At 38.3% G+C, this 19,020-nt stretch overlaps 1 protein-coding gene across 3 annotated transcripts in view; it reads left to right on the top strand.

The window, feature by feature from the left end:
• Trpm7 (transient receptor potential cation channel subfamily M member 7) overlaps positions 1-19,020 on the top strand; it is an 84,927-nt gene that overhangs the window by 8,168 nt on the left and 57,739 nt on the right. For all 3 annotated transcript variants that reach the window (XR_004388031.1, XM_032904142.1, XM_032904143.1), the window contains 4 exons: positions 9,170-9,249; positions 13,024-13,062; positions 16,090-16,288; positions 18,409-18,622. Coding sequence is in view for 2 of the 3 variants with exons in the window: in XM_032904142.1 (XP_032760033.1) it covers positions 9,170-9,249; positions 13,024-13,062; positions 16,090-16,288; positions 18,409-18,622 (532 nt within the window). In the remaining variant the exon portion in view is untranslated. The remainder of the gene's footprint in view (positions 1-9,169; positions 9,250-13,023; positions 13,063-16,089; positions 16,289-18,408; positions 18,623-19,020) is intronic.

Here is a 19,020-nt window from a genome sequence, read left to right as displayed (position 1 = left end):
TGACTTTTATTATTTTATGTATATACCTATTTCGCCTGCATGTATGTGTACTATGTGTGAGCAGTGATATTGAGGATAGAAAAGGGCATCAGACTCACTAGAATTGGAGTTACAGGTTGCTGTGAGCCACAGTATAAATGCTGGGTATTGAACTTGGGTTCTCTGGAAGAAGCATCCAGTGCTAGTAACCATGAGCCATCTATCCAGCACAATCTGGATTTTTGAAGTTTTTATCTTTAGTTTAGTCCAAGAAGATTCCTTGGTAAATATAGTAGTTATTTTTCTGTTGCGACATAGGGAGGCAGGGGGTTTGGGTTAGAGGGATAGAGCCTATCATGATGGAGAAGACCTGACAGCAGGAGCAAGAGGCCTACCTGCCAGTCAGGAAGCAGAGACATCAAATTTTATCTGTACATAGAAAGCAAAGAAAGCACAAGAAGTTGGGCCAACAAACTATAAAAACTACAGGTATTTTGCATCCAAAACCAATATAAACTTCAAGGTTTTTTATAATTCATAACTCCATAGTTCATGGTTATGTGGTGGTTTGAATATGTTTGGCTCATGAGAAGTTGGCACTGTTAGGAGGTGTGGCCTTGTTGGAGGAAGTGTGTCGCTTTATAGTCAGACTTTGAGGTTTCTTGGTGCTCAAGCTCTGTGCAGTGGAAGAAAGCCTCCTCCTAGCTGCCTGCAGAAGACAGTCTCCTTAGTTGTCTTCAGATCGAAGTGTAGACCTCTAAGCTCCTCCAGCACTATGTCTGCCTGCATGTTGCCATGCTTCCTACCTTAATGATAATGGACTGAACCTCTAAAACTGTACGCCAGCCCCAATTTGCCTTGATCATGGTGTCTATTTAGAGCAATGTAAACCCTAAATAAGATAGGATACATCTGATAAATTATATTTTCAAGTAATTTTGTTTTTAATCTTTATAATTTGAAGTTTCATCAGTAATTGTCTTAGGGGAGATGGCTTGGTGGTTAAGAGTACTGGCTGTTCTTCCAGAGGACCCAGGTTCAATGGCAAGCACCCATATGCCAGCCAGTACATTGTCTATAATGCAAGTTCCAGGGGATCTTGCATTAGATTTCACACAGAAATATATGCAGGCAAAACAGTGCACATAAAATGAAAACCTTTGTTTTTAAAAAAGTATTTCTGTTTTTATTGCTATATAAAACACTATAACCAAAAACAACTTGGGGGGAAAAGGCTTTATTCATCTATAACTCAGGTCACACTCCATCATGGAAGGAAGTAATTCAAGGCAGGAACTTAGAAGATGGAACTGAAGCAGATAACTTTGGAGCAATGCTGCTGCCTACTGACTTGCTCCTCATGACTTGCTCTGCTTCCTTTACACAACTCAGGACCAGCTGCCCATGGGTAGCAGTACCCACAGTAAACTGTGCCCTCCAAGTCAATTGTTAATCAAGAAGATGCCTCTCAGACTTGGAATTTGAAGGCATTTTCTGAGGTTCCTCTTCCTAGATATAATTCTGGCTTGTATGAAGTTGACAAAGCAATCAGGACAGCTGACTCCTTGTCAACTTGACACCACTACATTACTATTAAACTGTAACTCTCCCTTTCTTGTTTGAACATCCCAACTTTCTAAAAATCCAGCGGTTTTTAAAAATTAAATCACTTTAAAAGTTCAAAGTTTAAAATAGTGATAACTGTTCATGCAAAATATAAAAACAAGCTAAATGCTTTCTTATTTCAAAAGGGAAGAACCAGGGCATAGTTATATTCAAATCAAAGCAAAACCAAAGTCCAGCAGTAAAGCCAAGTGTTGGACATGTGGGACTAATGATCTTCTGGGTTCAAAGGACATGAGTAGCTCCATTCCTGTCTTTTCACATAGCATGTTTCATAGTCTCAGCCCAGCTTCGTTTTACAGTTGTTGACTTTGATGGTTGTTCCATGATGACTGACATCTCCAAAAGTCTGTAGTCTGTCCTGTAACTAGTCTGCACTTTCACTAGTAGCCTCTCCTGGGCTCTCTTCAGGGACTCTGACCCTGTCATATGGTACCAAGCTTTAGCTTTCCTCCATGGCTTCCTCATTCCTGAACCTTCTGCAACCGAGGCTGCACCTTTACACTGGCCTCTCATAGTGCCAAGCCCTTGCTGCTCCCCTCAACCATTTCATTCTTCACATGACCAAGTTTGGCTGCCAACATGAGGTAAAATCCTTGGCCCCCTCTGGACCAAACACTTCCCAGAAGATTTTGCCTCAGTGATGCTATTCCTCTTCTCTTCATTTTTTTCAAGGTCTGGTCATTTATTTATTACTTTCTTTGGTTGTTGTTATTGTTTTGTTTTTCAAGGCAGGGTTACTCTGTGTAGTCCTAGCACTCCTGGAACTCACTTTGTAGACCAAGCTGGCCTTGAATTCAGAGATCCACCTGCCTCTGCCACACAAGTGCTAGAATTAATTAAAGGGGTAAAGGGATGTGCCACTACGCCTGGGTTATTTGTTATTCTTAAAGACTTCTAACAAGATTTAGAAGTAGAAACTCACAGACAGCCTACATCTATGTCTCTTGGCAATCTGTTTCTGGCATATTTCTTTGGCTTCTTTCATTCTCTTGACTAAAGTTTGGCATTTTCTAAAGTCTTGTTTTTCTTCTTGTTTCTTCAGAGTAGTACATTGATATTTGTGTTGGAGGACATGTAGAGTAACAAGATGCTCAATCTTAGGTGCTTTGGTCTTGAGCTCCTTTTATTCTTTGTTCAAGGACTATCTGACAGCATATTGATGGTCATCATCTTTAAAGATACAGAAAAGCTTAGAGACTGTGAGCTTCTTTGGGCCCCAGCGATTGAAGCACAGTAGTATCTATTAGTCCAGGAATATTCTCATTTTCTGTATCTCTTTGTCCCTGTCTCTGTCATGCCCCTCCAGCCCTCCCCACCCCCCCATGCACACACTCTTCTTTTTTTTCCCCACATGGAGGGGTTTAATGAGAGAAGAAGAGAAGAGAAGTAAAGGCTGGCCATGAACACTTGGAGGAAAGAGGGGAGGGGAATGGGGAGAGAAGGGACAAAGGGGAAGAGGGGAAGAGCAGGGAGCAAGAGGAGATAGAGAGCTCACACACTCCTTTTTATCTTTCTCTTCCTCTCTCTCTCCCTCTCTATCCTTTCTTTCTCATAACAATACCCAAGTTGAGAGTGCTCAGATTGGCATCTACAATTTGTCCCACAATAGACTTATGCTTCCTTTCCCCAGTTTCCCTTGGTTATAACAACCAAAAGGTGCACTCTTTTGCTTCATGGGAAAACCTTGCTTGTTCCCACTGGTGATTCTTACCACATAACCCTTCTACTTTTTACTCAGAAGCAGTAGCAGCTACTTCTCTGGCCCATGTGCTTCTCCTAGAAAGTGCAAAGTTTGTGTTCATTGCCTACTTCTTTGAGTTTCTGACAACTGATGGCTGGAAAGGATATATTCATCTTGATGTGGCTGATCACTTAGGAGATGCCACAAAAAAAGAGCCGTTCTTTTCTTAGTCTTCTACTCCAGCTGACCAGTATGGGTTGTCCTTGCAAAGCAAAGATTTCACTTTAATGTCTCTAGTCTCCTGTTAATGAAAGCTGATTCATATGCACCAACTGACCAAAATTCAAAAATGGAATTGCCCCCATAGAGTGTTTTAAGGGACTCTTAAACTTTCCCCTGAAACTACACAAGCCAGGACTCTGTTATCTGCTCTGTTTTCAGCATTATAGTCTGCGTTCCCACAGCAGCTTATGAAGCTCTGAACATCCAATGGGTTTTCCAGCCCATAGTTCTAATATCCCCACAATTACCCCCAAAACATGATCAGTTCTATTATAACATCCCACAAATCTGGGTATCAATTTCTGTCTTATTTAGGGTTTCTATTATTGTGAAAAAACACTATAATCTAAAACAAGTTGAAAAGGAAAGGATTTATTTCATTTTAACTTTCAGGTCATACTCTACCATTTACTATGGGAAGTCAGAGCAGGAATTTGCAGGAAGCAGAAGTCATTGAGGAAAACCTGTTTACTGGCTTGGTCCTTATTGCTTGATCCTGCTTTCTTTTTTTTTTTTTTTTTTTTTTGGTTTTTTTTTTTTGAGTTGGGGATTGAACCCAGGGCCTTGCGCTTCCTAGGCAAGCGCTCTACCACTGAGCTAAATCCCCAGCCCTTGATCCTGCTTTCTTTCTTTTTTTTTTTTTTTACATTTATTTATTTATTATGTATACATCATACAGCTTTCTGCCTGCATGTATGCCTGCAGGCCAGAAGAGGGCACCAGACCTGATTATAGATGGTTGTGAGCCACCATGTGGTTGCTGGGAATTGAACTCAGGACCTCTGGAAGAGCAGACAGTGCTCTTAACCTCTGAGCCATCTCTCCAGCCCCGATCCTGCTTTCTTAAACAAACCAGGATCTGTTGCTCATGGATGGCAGCGGCCCCAATAATACATTGCACCCTCCTCTATATGAATCATTAATCAAGAAAATGTACCCACAGTCTTGCCTAGAAGCAATCTGATACAGGCATTTTAGGTGTAGTTTTCTTTTTTATAATTTTGCTTGGCTTCTGGGCTTGATGGCACTTGATTGTAATCTCTACACTTAGGGAGCTGTGATATTTCAATTACTCCAATATTAAGAAAACTTGCCTTGTTAGGCAAAACTGCATAAAGAATGAGTATTTGGGTAAGGGTTCAATTTCAAGTTTGAGGTACATTTTAGGTATAAAAAGAGCTGAATGCCAGACAGTTGATATGTGGCATGAGTTTGGGGTTAAAACATAGTTTGTTTTTTGAGGTAGATCTTTCAGTAGACTAGGCTGGCCTTAAACTCACTCCCAAATGTTGGAATTAAAGGTGTGTGCTACCTCACCTGGCCTGCAATTTTTTTTCAATGTTGGGATGGAATGTAGAAATAGACTTTTGTGAGTTATTCAATGTATAGTGAGCTAGCTATGAACATAATAGGAAAATATAGTTGGAAAGAAAGAAATTTAATGTCTGATTTTTTTTTTAAATCTTTTTTAGAAAATGAAGTATGCCAGCCTTTAAAAGGTTGAGAAGGAAGGTTGGGCATAGGGGTACACTCCTTTAATCTCAAGAGAGCAGAGGCAGGCAAGATTTCTGTGAGTTTGAGACCAGCCAGTTTCATGCTAAGTTCCAGGCCATCCAGGTCTGCATAGTGAGACTTGTCTTTAAAAAAAGAAAAGAAAAACAAACAATTGGGGAGGGCTGTGGAGAATGTAGTGGTGGTAGAACATGTCATTAGTTATGGGCATGTTCCTAAATTCAATCTGTAGCAGCCCCCACCTACTCCGGAAATGGGGAAGGAGAATGAATCTGCAAGGAAATGAAGAGTGGACCATACAGTAACATTCAACAATTATCTAATTTATTGAGTGCTTCTATTTTATAAGTGAGAACACAGTATGAGAATTAACCTGGGGATCTAAAGAAATTGCTAGTCTATCAAACTTATTTCACACCTTCAATCCCAGCACTCTAGAGTCAGAGGCACTTGGAACTCTGAGTTTGAGGCCAGCCAGGTCTACATAGAGCGATACCCGATTCAGTAACAGTGGAGCTTACCTGAGGAGGGTGACTTGAAAATCTGACTGCTTTACCGTAGGTTCTAGAAAGTACTGGAAATGTTCAGAGTTAAAAAGCCAAACTTTTCTCTAGTGCTCTTTGTGCTTATCCAGGTCGAGGCAGAAGCATGAACTGGGTAACTTGAGGGAAAAGTGCAGTCAAGAAAAGGTCTGTGTTCTTTCTTTAAAGGCTTGGAGATATTCTGCATCCTGATGGGAATAAACCAGTTAATATAAGGAAAAAGCTAGAAAATTGGTGAAGAATGTCCCTGATTTCAAATGTATGGGATTTAGGGCCAGTGGTTGTATTTGAATGGTAGCATAGTTACAACTGTGAAGGAAAAGTGAATGTTGATAGAGTAGGAGGGTAATTTTGTTGTTTAACTTTGTGTTACTTTGTTTTTGTTGAGACAGGGTCTAACTGTGTAACCCAACCTGACGATCACAGACTCCGTGTTCTCTGCCTTTCCAGGGATTGAATTCAATTTGCTAGTTTGTGCTACAAGTACTTTTGCCCTCTAGGTGATCTTGCCAGCTCTTATAGGAGTTTGCAGTGGTTTTGTTCTGGATAAGAGACTGAGAATGATGGAGAGTAGTTGAGAAGGAAATGCAGGTATACCTAGGGAGAAAAAAAAAAAAAAAAAAAAAAAAGACTAGCAAAGTTTCAAGTATTATAAAAAGACTGCCAGGATATGGAAGAGCTACGAGTTCTTTCCTGAGCAATCAAAACAGTCTTCAGAAAATAACCAGATTTTAGTTTACAAAAAAGGTTCTGGAAGGACTATGCAAATGGCCTTTGTCATGTAAGAAATGTTTGTAAAAGACTCTAAGTTCCATAGGGCCTAGTTGTAACTTTGTTGACTGAAGGTCATGTCGTAATTTTTGTCTAAATAAGCACATTCAAAGGAACTTAATACCTAGTAAATGGAGATTTTGAATGAGGTCAGAATGATTGAATTTCAGAAACAAATAAGATGAATTAAAATTTATCATTAATGTTTGAATTTCACTACCAACATTTTTTTCTAGAGGTTTCCTTTAGAAATATGAGTTCTTTGCCATCTACATGTGTGTAGGATATAACGTAAAAAAGAAATTTTATTTTTGCAGTCAGTGGTGGCACACATCTTTAATCCCAGCACTTGGGAGGCAGAGACAGGCAAATCTCTGAGTTTGAGGCCATCCTGGTCTGTGGAGTGAGTTCCAGGATGGCTAGAGTTATACAGAGAAACCCTGTCTCAAAAACCACCCCCTCCCCCCACATTTTTCTTATGCAGTGTCAGGAATTGAACCCAGACCTAATAGCTCTGTGGTCTCTGCAATCTCAAGACTACTCAGATTTAGAGACTTTCTTTTAACTTCTCCTTCTTGCTGTTTGCATACGTGTGTAGGTCTGAGGCATTTGGGAGTCAGTTCTCTCTCCCAATATGTGGGCTTCAGGAATCAGATTCAGGTTAGCACCTTTACCCACTGAAATATCTAACTAGCTCAGTGTTCCTTTTTGTCATTTTTTTTTCTTTCTTGGAGTGTGTGTATGTTCTGAAACAGGGTCTTACTTGGTAGGCCAAGCTCACCTGGATCTCAGTGCTCCATCCTCTTATCTGCCAAGTACTGGGATTACATGTGTGCCTCACTGTGCTTGGCTTAACAAACTGATTTTTTTTTTTTAATTTGTGTGTATGAACCAGTGCCACTTGTGGTCCTGGTAGAGGCCAGAAGAGTGTACTAGGTCCTCTGGAGTGGGAATTACAGTCAGTTGTAAACCACCTGATCTGAATGTTGGGAACTGAACTCAGGTACTCTTCAAGAAGGCCAAGAACTTTTAACTGCAAAGCAACCTCTTAGCCCCCATTATATTTTTTATTTTGGACATTTGGCTACTCTTTGTCACTGGCACCCACATTTTCCCTCCTCCAATCCCTAAGGCTATACTCTCACTTCACACAGTTTAGACCATATTTATAGCCTCGGTTGTCAAGATTGCACATCTCTGAAAAGGAAATCTCAACTAAATTCCTTTCTTCAGATTGGCCTATGGACATATCTGTGAGGCATGTTCTTAATGGGTACTCGTTGCAGGAGGGCCCAGACTACTGTGGGTGGTTCTGTCCTTAGAATAGCTGTATAAGACTGTAAACAGCATTTCTCTATGATCTCTGCTTCAGTTTCTGCCTTTACTTTCCTCAGCAATGAACTTTTAGTTGGAAGTGTAGGCTTAAATAAACCTTTTCTTCCTTGAGTTGTTTTTGGTTGTGGGCTTTTGTTACCACAAGAAGAAAGCAAACTAGAACAGAATATGTGACACATTATTCACATCTAAGAATTTTAGATACTTGTGTTTGTTTACTTCTTGGTTGGTTGGTTTTTCCAGACAGTGTTTCTCTCTGTATAGCCCCAGCTATTCTGGATCTCTTATCTATAGGACAAGGAAGGCCTTGAACTCGGAGATCTGCCTGCCTCCCAAGTGCTGGGATTAAAGGCCTAACTTGATACTTGTGGTTTTTATTTTGACTCCTAAGTACTTTATTTTAAATATTGAGGATTAATTTGATTTATTAATCACGGTGTGATCAGTCTGTATATTTTATAAATATATACATTGTCGGAATATTTGTTGATTCATCCTTATGGATAAATATACCATAACTTTTTGTGAATTTCCTATGTTGTGTTTGAAGAAAGTAAATGCATTTTTTTTAATGTGGGATGCAGAAGTGGGCACATATTTATCAAAATGAACTTGTTTATTGTGTTTAAAACCTTTTAATATGCATATCCTAGTTAGAAGTGTATTTAAACTTATGTGATCTAGAGTTATTGACATTTTCCTCACTGAGTTTTTGCTTTTTATTTTTTTTACTTACAATCTGATTGTGGTTAATCATAAGATTGACACATGAATTTGGTAGATTAAATGTTAATAACTTACCCTTACCGTATCTCCCGTCCAGGTACTTAAGAGCTCAGCCTTGTTTAACCTACAAGATGAGATGAGATACGCTGCTGCCTGGGTAGATCATAGATAGCCTACTCTGTTTCTGTTTCTTAGCAGTTTTTTCTGATGACTTTCCTTTGACTAGAACTTGGCTTGCTGCTCCTTGGCATCACAGCACCATTAGCCAGTCTGTGTCACTAAGCTTTCCAGAAATCCCTGAGAGATTAGGCTGGGCTTTGTTTTCTCTAAATTAAATGTGCCCCCCCCCCCCAGCTGGGGACAGAACCCAGGGCCTTGCGCTTGCCTAGCAAGCTCTACCATTGAGCTAAATCCCCAACTCCCACTTTTAACTCTTAAGTGGTAAGTGGTTCAGGATCACATTAATTCTTCTTGAGGCTTATGTTTTATTCTGAGGCTCTCATATTTAGTTTGTTTCCTTTGGCACAGCACTGTTAAATCATGTCAGATTTAAGTGGAATTATTTTAATGATGAAGGTGTACCATCACTGAGAATAATATATCACATCTATTTAGTGGTTTAAAGCAAAAATAAATACTATACATGTCTTTGTGTTTTTATTATAAAATTACTTCCTCAGATAAATTCGTTAACCATCTTTAAACTCTCTTTTAGTCCCAGAAATCCTGGATAGAGAGCACCTTGACCAAGAGGGAGTGTGTGTATATTATACCAAGCTCCAAAGACCCTCACAGGTAAGCATACATTGAAATTTAAATATAAATTTATTGTTATTTACATTTAGCAAACAAATGTACATAATAATTTGAGGTTATTGTTTTTATCTTGAGAATGGGAAGAGAGACTTAGCAAGGTACCCAGTGCTCTAGAATTTCTTTTCTCAAACTTTTTCTGAATCATAATTGTCTAAGCTACATGCAGCAGCCATCCATCCTTTGAAACAACTCACCAAATAGCCAAGCTGGGAGCTGTCTTAGTTAGGGTTTCACTGCTGCGAACAGACACCATTACCAAGACAACTCTTATAAATAAGTCCAACCTTTAATTGGGGCTGGCTTACAGGTTCAGAGGTTCAGTCCATTACCAAGGCAGAAGCATGCCAGCATCCAGGCAGGCAGGCATGGTGTAGGAGGAACTGAGAGTTCTACATCTTCATCTGAAGGCTACTAGCAGAATACAGGCTTCCAGGCAGCTAGGGTCTTAAAGCCCACACTCACAGTGACACACCTACTCCAACAAAGCCACAACTCCAAACAGTGACACTCCCTGGGCCAAGTATATCCCAACCATCACAGGAACCCTTCCTGTGTGCCCTCCAGGGTTGCAGGCACACAGTATTGATGGTGGGAGTCTAGACTCAGGACTTCATGTTTGTGTGACAAGAAGTATACTGACTGAGGCAACTTCCCAGACCCTGCAAAGGTTTTTAATTCTTTCAATCATTAGATAGCCTTAATGTCCCTGAAATAATTAACTTTTGTAATTATTTTTTCTAATGTAGCTTACTAAAGATATGTTATTGTTGGGGTTGGGGATTTAGCTCAGTGGTAGAGCGCTTGCTAGGCCCTGGGTTCGGTCCTCAGTTCCAGAAAAAAAAGAAAAAAAAAAAAAAAGATATGTTATTGTTATATCACAGGTAACACAGTGGGTTAATATTTAGGATCTTGGTTCTAAGGCACCATTTTCTTCCAGAAAAGTATGATTTTTGCTATTATTTAAAAACAATAGATTCAGAGCTAGTGGCGGTGGTACTTGCCTTTAACCCCAGCACTCCAGAGGCAGAGACTGGTCTACAGAGTGAGTTCTAGCACAGCCAAGGCTATACAGAGAAACTGTAAAAACAAAAAAAACAGAAACAGAAAACCCACCAAGACCTTTCCCCCAAAACACCATCATAATCAACAAAACTCAGAAGAGGTGATTGGGTGTGGTGATGCAAGCCTTTATTTAATCTTAGCACGTGGGAGACAGAGATGTGGGTTCTGAGTTCTAGGCCAATTTGGTCTATATGATCAGTTTCCAGTCTATCTAAGACAACTACATTGTGAGACCCTTTGCCCACAAACAAAAACAATAGATTGTATAAGTGTTGGGGAATTTATTTCTTGTGATATTGTTAATTTTACTCTGAAGTAGAAATAATATAAGCACTTGCCAGACATTAAAGGAACAACGACCTGTTACAAATACTTTAAGTGAAAGTCGCCTTTCTTACTACCGTTTTTTAGTCATAACTTCACAAAATATTCTGGTACTGTCCATTCCTTGACATAACTTCCAGAGAGAGAGAGAGACCTGGATAAAGTACAGTCATTCTCAGTTCAGCTCCCTAGCATTCATCTAAAAGCTAAGTATGGTATCATATGCCTGTATTCTTAGCACTGTGGTAAGCCGAAATAGACATATCCAGGGGCCATATTGACTAGTTAGTCTAGCTATAACAGCAACCCCAGGTTCAATGAAAGAGACCCTGTATCAAAAAAACAAAAACAAAAAACAAAACAAACAAACAAAACATCAATGTGGAAGGCTGGAGAGATGGCTCACTGGTTAAGAGCACTGACTGTTCTTCTGGAAGATCCTGGTTCAAATCCCAGCTTCCACCTTAGCTCACAATGATTTACAACTCCAGTACCAAGTGATCTAGCTCCCTTTTTTGACTTCCAGGGGCATTATATACATGTCCACAGACAGACATTCAGGGGAAAACACCTATACATATAAAAATAAAAAGTTGGAGAAGTGATCAAGGAAGTCTTTTTGGCTTTCACTCTTGCATAATCATATGCATACACTGTCTCCCATACCTTCTAGAAATAGTCTTTGCATGTCCGAGCAGAGGTATATATAACCTTCTTCTCAACTGTAAAGTTTACACTGTTTAATCTATTATGTTTATTACTTATCTTGGAGACCATTGCTTCATTCTTTCTGTCTGTTTTCTTCTTGAGACAGGGTCTTACTGTATAGCCTCACGGGCCTGACCTGGCTATGTAGACCAAGCTGACCTAGAGCTTACAGACATCCTTCTGTCTCCCACATGCACTAGCACACCTGGCACAGACACACACACACACACACCCACCCACCCACACACACACACACACCACACACCCACACACACACACACACCCACCCTTTACTTTTTTAGTGGTTCTAGGGATAGAACTCTTAAGCCTTACACATGCTAACATGTACTCTACCGCCGAGCTCTATCTCCAGCTTAGTACTTTTATATTCATTTGTTGCATGTTATGTCTAAATCATTTGTGTTAGTACAGTATACTTTATTGATGGATATTTTAGTTATATTTTGTTTTTCTTTGTTAGAAATGCTATAATGTATTTTCATTTTTTACCTATACTTCAGATACTTTAAACAGATTTTAGCACATGCTTTTTTTTTTTTTTTTTGGGGTTCTTTTTTCGGAGCTGGGGACCGAACCCAGGGCCTTGCGTTTCCTAGGCAAGCGCTCTACCACTGAGCTAAATCCCCAACCCCAGCACATGCTTTTTAAATGCTTTTTGGGACTACAGAGATGGCTCAGCGGTTAAGAGCAATGACTGCTCTTCCAGAGGTCCTGAGTTCAATTTCCAGCAACCACATGGTGGCTCACAACCATCTGTAATGGGATCCGATGCCTTCTTCTGGTGTGTCTGAAGACAGCTACAGTGTACTCATATAAATAAAATAAAAAAAAATTTTTTTTAAATGCTTTTTGGTTATCAGTGCTGAGGAGTTGAACCCAGGGTTTTATGCCTGTTAGACAGGTGCTCCGTCACTGAGTTATATCCACAAACCTGGCCCATACTTTTAGAATTTGGGTTAGAGTGTGAGCAATAGATATTTTTAATTTTGACAGGTATCATCAAATTGATGTCCATAAAAATATTGATATATATTTCTCCAGCAGATAGGACTTCCTTTTTTTTTTTTTTTTTTTTTTTTTTTTCCCTGGAGTTGGGGACTGAACCCAGGGCCTTGTGCTTGCTAGGCAAGCGCTCTACCATTGAGCTAAATCCCCAACCCCCAGATAGGACTTCCTTATGTTTTCATGAAACTATTTAAATATTAAAATTTTCCTGAGTCTTTCATATATGTATGTCTTTACTGTTAAATCTGTTCATATCTTTCCATTTTTATGTTAAATGTTAACAAATTGATTTGAGGATGCTCTACTAGGGAAACTAACTTTCTTTTCTTAAAATTTGTGTTTATGTCCTATTAGTTGCAGATTTTTCCTACATGTAAATGTGATTTTGCATTTAATTTGTCATTTTACTCTATTGTTTCTTGGTTTTATTTCAAAATTAAAAATACTTAAAACAATTCTATGCAAATTTAAAAGGTTAGTTAAATGTATAAACCAAGGTATGCATGATCTGTGGAATTTATAAAAGATATATGTTTAGATTTTGTTTTATACTTTTTAATGAACTTACTATTATTTACTTTAAAATAAATGTTTTTTTCTTGAACTAGTAATTTACCTTTCTACATTTTATAGATGTCTTCCAGGATGTCAGATTTGTCAGCAACTTGTCAGGTGAGTTTATTCTATACTACAGAACATTTGAAAAATAAACTTGACTAATATTTAAGAAACACCAGGTATGGCACAGTGTAAAAAAATTGGTGTTATTATATTTGCAGGATTTTTACTCAAATATTTGACAGTTCTGTTTCAAACTTAAAGCTACCAGAGTAAGGCTCTGAGAGTGAGAGTTAGTTGAGAAGAGAGGGAAGGAACAGGGGATTCTGACAAGCAAAACAGGCTGTGGGAAGATCTGACAGTTAATGACCCGTGGCTCTATTAGGAAACTACAGTGTAAAAAATAGAATGTGGTTGGTAGTCTGGGCTACCAGCATTCAGGAGACAGAGGCAGGCAGATCTCTCTGATCTCAAGGTTAGCCTGTCCAGGGCTACACAGTAATTCTGCCCTGCCCCCAAAACAAAACAAAACCCAAAACCCCAAACCAATTAGAAATGAGTAGGGACTGGTCATTTATGCTTAATATATAGTATATCTTCTGATTTTTTAATAAGAGGTTAGATGCAAGCTGGAGAGATGAATCCTTGGTTAAGAACACTGGCTGTTTTTCTAGAGAACCCAAGTTTGATTCCCAACAGCCAAATGGCAGCTCACAACTGTCTTTAGCTCTTGTTCCAGGGGATCCAGTGTCTGCCTTCAGCATCTTTGGCATTGCTTGCATGTGGTACACATACATAATTCAGATAAACACTCATACACAAAAAATTAACATGCTAGATTTTCTTCTCCTCTCTCCCTTTGCAGCCGTCATTCTTTTTCATGTTTGTTGTCTCTGTTGAAGACAGAAATCTCATGTAGTCCATGCTGGCTTCAAACACTTGGACCGAGGCTGAGATTTTCTACTCTCTTGCCTCCATTTCCCAAGTGTCGGACTTACAGATATGTGTATCACACCTTGCCTGATCTATCAATTCCTTTCTTTTGTTTCCTTTTTATTCTAGCTTGTTTAAAGACTTATTTCCCTTACCGTTGGTTTTCAGCAGTGTACTAGTTTTTGTTTTGAGATAAGTTCTCTCTGTAGCTCTGGCTGTCCTGGAACTCAGAGATCTGCCTGCCTCTTGACTTTTTTTTTTAATTTATTTTGTTCATATGAGTGTATTGTAGTATCTTCAGACATACCGGAAGAGGGCATCAGATGCTATTACAGATGACTGTGAGCTACCATGTGGTTGCTGGGAATTGAATTCAGGACCTCTGGAAGAGCAGTCAGTGTTCTTAACCATTGAGCCATTTCTCCACCCCTTGCCTCTGACACTTAAGTGTTGGAATTAAAGATACGTATGACTACTCCTGGCCATAGTATAGTTTTTTTTTTACTGCTGAGATACATGGATTCAAGAATTTTCAAAATTCAAGAAATTTCAAACTTTTTTTTCAATGTGTCTTCTAAATTTGTATTCCCATTTCTTTTTAAGGCTTGAATTTTATGCATTGAACTATTTGATGTCATTCTAACTTTTGAGATGTCTTTCAGTTCTCCTTCCTTGTGTTCACATTTCCTTAACTATCTGTGGCATATTTTTAATATTTGGATCTTTATAATACTTGTTTTATATCATCTGTCATTTTTATTTTATTTAATGATGTTTATTTCCTTTAATAATACCTTTTACTTCATTACATGCCTAGGATAAACATGTTAAACATGTTTTCAGTTTTGTTGATGTTTGTTTTGTTTTTGATGAGTTATTGCATATACCCTGCAAGCCTCAAACATGGTCGTCTTTCCTTGTTCTCCCAATACTTGTGGGGTAGCATGTGTGGCTTCATGATGAGAAGTTTTGATGAGTACTGAACATAGTGAATTTTAAGATTTGGAGGGGTTAGATTTTGGGCTTACTTTAACAAGCAATTAGGTGAATTTGTTTCAGGTTGGTCCTTTGAAGTTTTGCTTTTGATTTTAGTACTTGTGCTATTTAAGTCTAATTTAGGTTCATTAGTCAAACTCTACTTTTTTTTTAATGTATATAAATACATTGAGCTGTCTTCAGACACACCAGAAGAGGGCATTGGATCCCTTTTAGATGGTTGTGAACCATCATGTGGTTGCTTAGAATTGAACTCAGGACCTCTGGGAGAACAGTCAGTCCTCTTAACCACTGAGCCATCTCTCCAGCCCGACAAAACTCTTCTGAAAAGCCTGTTCTAGGACTTATGTATCAGAAGGCTGTTTGTTCATTCTAGCTATGCAAACTATTCTGTGCGCTGGATGAATTTCAGAATTGTTCCTATACAGATGGTCTGCCTGCATGCATTTAGAACTCTTTTCCTGGGATCACTTTTGCTTTATCAATTTTAAACTCTGCTGTGGTTTCCGTATTGCACAGCTCTGTGTTTTGTTTCTTACAGTAATGGTCCAGTAGGTACTTTAGGTAGCACACCATCACTCTTTGTGCTCCTGGCCTCAGGCAATGATTTATCACCCTTTGGTGACTTGGTAGATTAGTTTGGTTTTCTTGAATTCTGTAGTCCTGGAGTCATACATTCATCGTAGTGTTTGGCTTAGGTCACAGGCAACATAAATTCTACCCATTATTGTGTCTACTCAAATTTCATCTCATTCTGTAGCAAATATTTCTCTTATGTAGTTGTACCACATTTTATTTATTGTTTACATTACAGTTTTCATTATTAGTACACCAATGTACTTATTCCTATACTGTGGTAAAAATATCTACTTATAGATATCCTAAAATTAAAATGTCAAACTATTTTTATGTTCATTCATTTTAATTCCATTTTTCAATAATTTAATTTTAAAATTTACTTTCTAATTAGCTTACAGATTAGCAAGTTTCCTGGCAGCATTGACATTCATACTTAGTTTGGGTTGCGCCCTCCACCCCCATCCTCCTCTTCTCATATCCCTGTTTCCCATCCTGACTTGAAGCCCTTTTGTTGCCAGTCTTCCCATGTTACTTTCACACCATAGGTGTTTTATTACTCTTCCTACCTACTTTCCTTTCACTCTTTTAATTTTTTGAAAAGTCTCATTATAAACTCTTACTTTTTCCCTTTAGATGTTTCTGTGGTCGTTTGGTCAAGCAGCATGCATGCTTTACTGCAAGTCTTGCCACGAAATACTCAGATGTGAAATTGGGTGAACACTTTAACCAGGCAATAGAAGAATGGTCTGTGGAAAAGCACACGGAGCAGAGCCCAACAGATGCTTATGGAGTCATCAATTTTCAAGGGGGTTCTCATTCCTACAGAGCTAAGGTATGTCACTTACTGGATTTGTTTTTTATTTAGTTTATTTTGTAATATGTGTAATACCAAAACAGAGTAAGGTGCAGTGCATATATTAAAGTTCTTAACATAGGTTGACATAAATACAGAATTACTGTATTTTGTGGATCAGATCATCATTATAAAAAGTCTTAATTTCATGTTTATTGTCAGAATCTGTTTTCTGAGAGTTAAATCTCTTTTCTGTTGCTGTTAAATTAATGTTGCTGTTAAAATAATTTTGTCTTTTATCCCACACTAGATCTGGCACCATAGTGCCCATGACATCCGTTGGATGTTTAAACCTCAGTCAGCCAAGCCCCTCACCTGCTTTGCTCCATCCCATATGTCACACTGCCGATGGCTTCTCTCTGAGCCTGCCAACAATCTCTCTACCTGTCTAGTTCTCAAGGCAGGTTGCCACCATGCCAGACATATGCATCCCAATTCCATGGCGGCACAGTGTCTCCAGCCACCACACACTCTCTTGAATTCAATTAAATTACCACATGAAAGAACACACAACACAATAACCTCTGATCCAATTGGTAAGATATAATTGCCCATCTAGTCATACAAAGCCTTGTACACATCCATCCTTTAAGAATATTCATAACAACCTGTAAGTGTGCAGAGAGGAATCTTAACATCCGCCTCCATGTTCTCTCGGCTGCTTCTCCTCCTCTCTCACTCCCATCTCTTCCCCCTCTCTAAAACTTTTCTCCTACCCATTCTTCCTTCTTGTCTAATGACAGGCCTTGTTCTATCCTATACCCACCTTCACCTGTATAATGACATCATCCTACACTTTTCTTTCTCTTTTAACATTTTCTTTTTTTTCTTTTTTCTTTTTTCTTCTTCTTCGGAGCTGGGAACCGAACCCAGGGCTTTGTGCTTGCCTACAAGCGCTCTACCACTGAGCTAAATCCCCAACCCCTTAACATTTTCTTAAGATAAAAGGACTCATTTTTTTAGGCATTGTGACATATGCCTGACATCCTGCTACCTGAGAAGCCAAAGTACAAGGATTATTGAACCCACTTTTGGGATCAGGCTAAGCAGTATCGGAAAACCCTATGTGCTAAAAAATCAAATCCCCCAAAGTGGTAGCATGTATAGATGGTCTTTTAAAATCAAATCTTTGTATTTGAGTTTAAGTTTAAGCATTGTAGTATTAGCTATCTACTTGTCTTCCTTTTTTTTCTTTATTCACTTGTCTTATTTTGATTGGGTTCCTTTTTTTATTTTTTAAGATTTATTTATTTATTATATATAACTAGACTGTTGCTGTCTTCAGACACACCAGAAGAGGGCATCAGATCTCATTACAGATGGTTGTGAGCCACCATGTTGTTGCTGGGATTTGAACTCAGGACCTCTGGAAGAGCAGTCAGAGCTCTTAACCACTGAGCCATCTCTCCAGCCCAATTTGTTTCCTTTTATTCATACATTATTCTTCTGTTCTTTAGTGTGATCTTGTTATAAAGTACAGTTTGAACTTACTGCTCTGTTAAAAATTATCTCCTCCTTGCTTTTACCACTCAACAATGTAAGAACTTTTAGAACATCTGTAACTCCATTTTTTCTCTTGTGACTTATGTGCATTTGTTGGCAAATATTTAAATATTGCATATTTTTAAATTCTGTAATGTAATTTTAGTAATTTTATAACCTTTGCATCCTTCTCTTTGTATTAAGACATCATGCTCCTCTCCAAGTTTTCTTATTTTCCACAAATTCTTACTGCTTTTGTACCTGACTGATTCCAAAAACAAATGCAATTTGTCCTAATGCCTCTTACTCTTGGTATATTCATAGTTAAACAGGGCACTAAATGTTATGGATGGGTTAATTGATAATCGAGTATAAATAGATAAATTGACATCTTTATTTTGATTTTGGTGAGTTACAATGCTAGTATTATAAATATCACAGGAATTTTTCCAAATTTAAAAGCCATTTGCTATTTTTATTTCTAGGAGTGTAAGTATTTTGATAATGGCCCATGAATACTTCTTACATGATCTAACTTAAGTATATTTTTTTTGATTATCAGATGTTACATTATTAAATCTGCGAACATAGTTATTTTGGCCCTTTGTTTGTTTTAGTATGTGAGACTATCATATGATACCAAACCTGAAATCATTCTGCAACTTCTGCTTAAAGAATGGCAAATGGAGTTACCCAAACTTGTTATTTCTGTACATGGAGGCATGCAGAAATTTGAACTTCATCCAAGAATCAAGCAGTTGCTTGGAAAGGGTCTTATTAAAGCTGCAGTTACAACCGGAGCTTGGATTTTAACTGGAGGAGTAAATACAGGTAATATGAACACTATCAATTTTATTTAGTGTTTGCCAATCTTTCATATCAGTTTGGCATTTGGAATAACAAATTAGTATAAATATTTGATTCTTCTGTTACTCTATATAATCTTTGGTAATTTTCATTGATAGAAATATCTTAATCTTTTTGGTTGCCATTCAGGCCTTTAAAATACACACTTTAGGACAAAAGTTTGCAAAGCTGTGTGCCAGATCCGGCTTAGGTAATTCTTCTTGTGAATAAAGGTTTATTTGCATATAGCCACAGTCATTTGTCTGTACTTGTAACAAAGACTAGTAAGTACATACCACACACAGCCCAAATGTAATGCTTGTCTCAAACGTTTGCCAAAACACTTGCTGACTCTACTTTAATAAAGTCTTGTCACTTCTAAC

Source organism: Rattus rattus, chromosome 5 (genome assembly GCF_011064425.1).
Source record: "Rattus rattus isolate New Zealand chromosome 5, Rrattus_CSIRO_v1, whole genome shotgun sequence".
Classification (NCBI taxonomy): Eukaryota; Metazoa; Chordata; class Mammalia; order Rodentia; family Muridae; genus Rattus; species Rattus rattus.
Note: the sequence above shows the minus strand (reverse complement) of the source record. Positions and strands in the feature narration are given on the sequence as shown.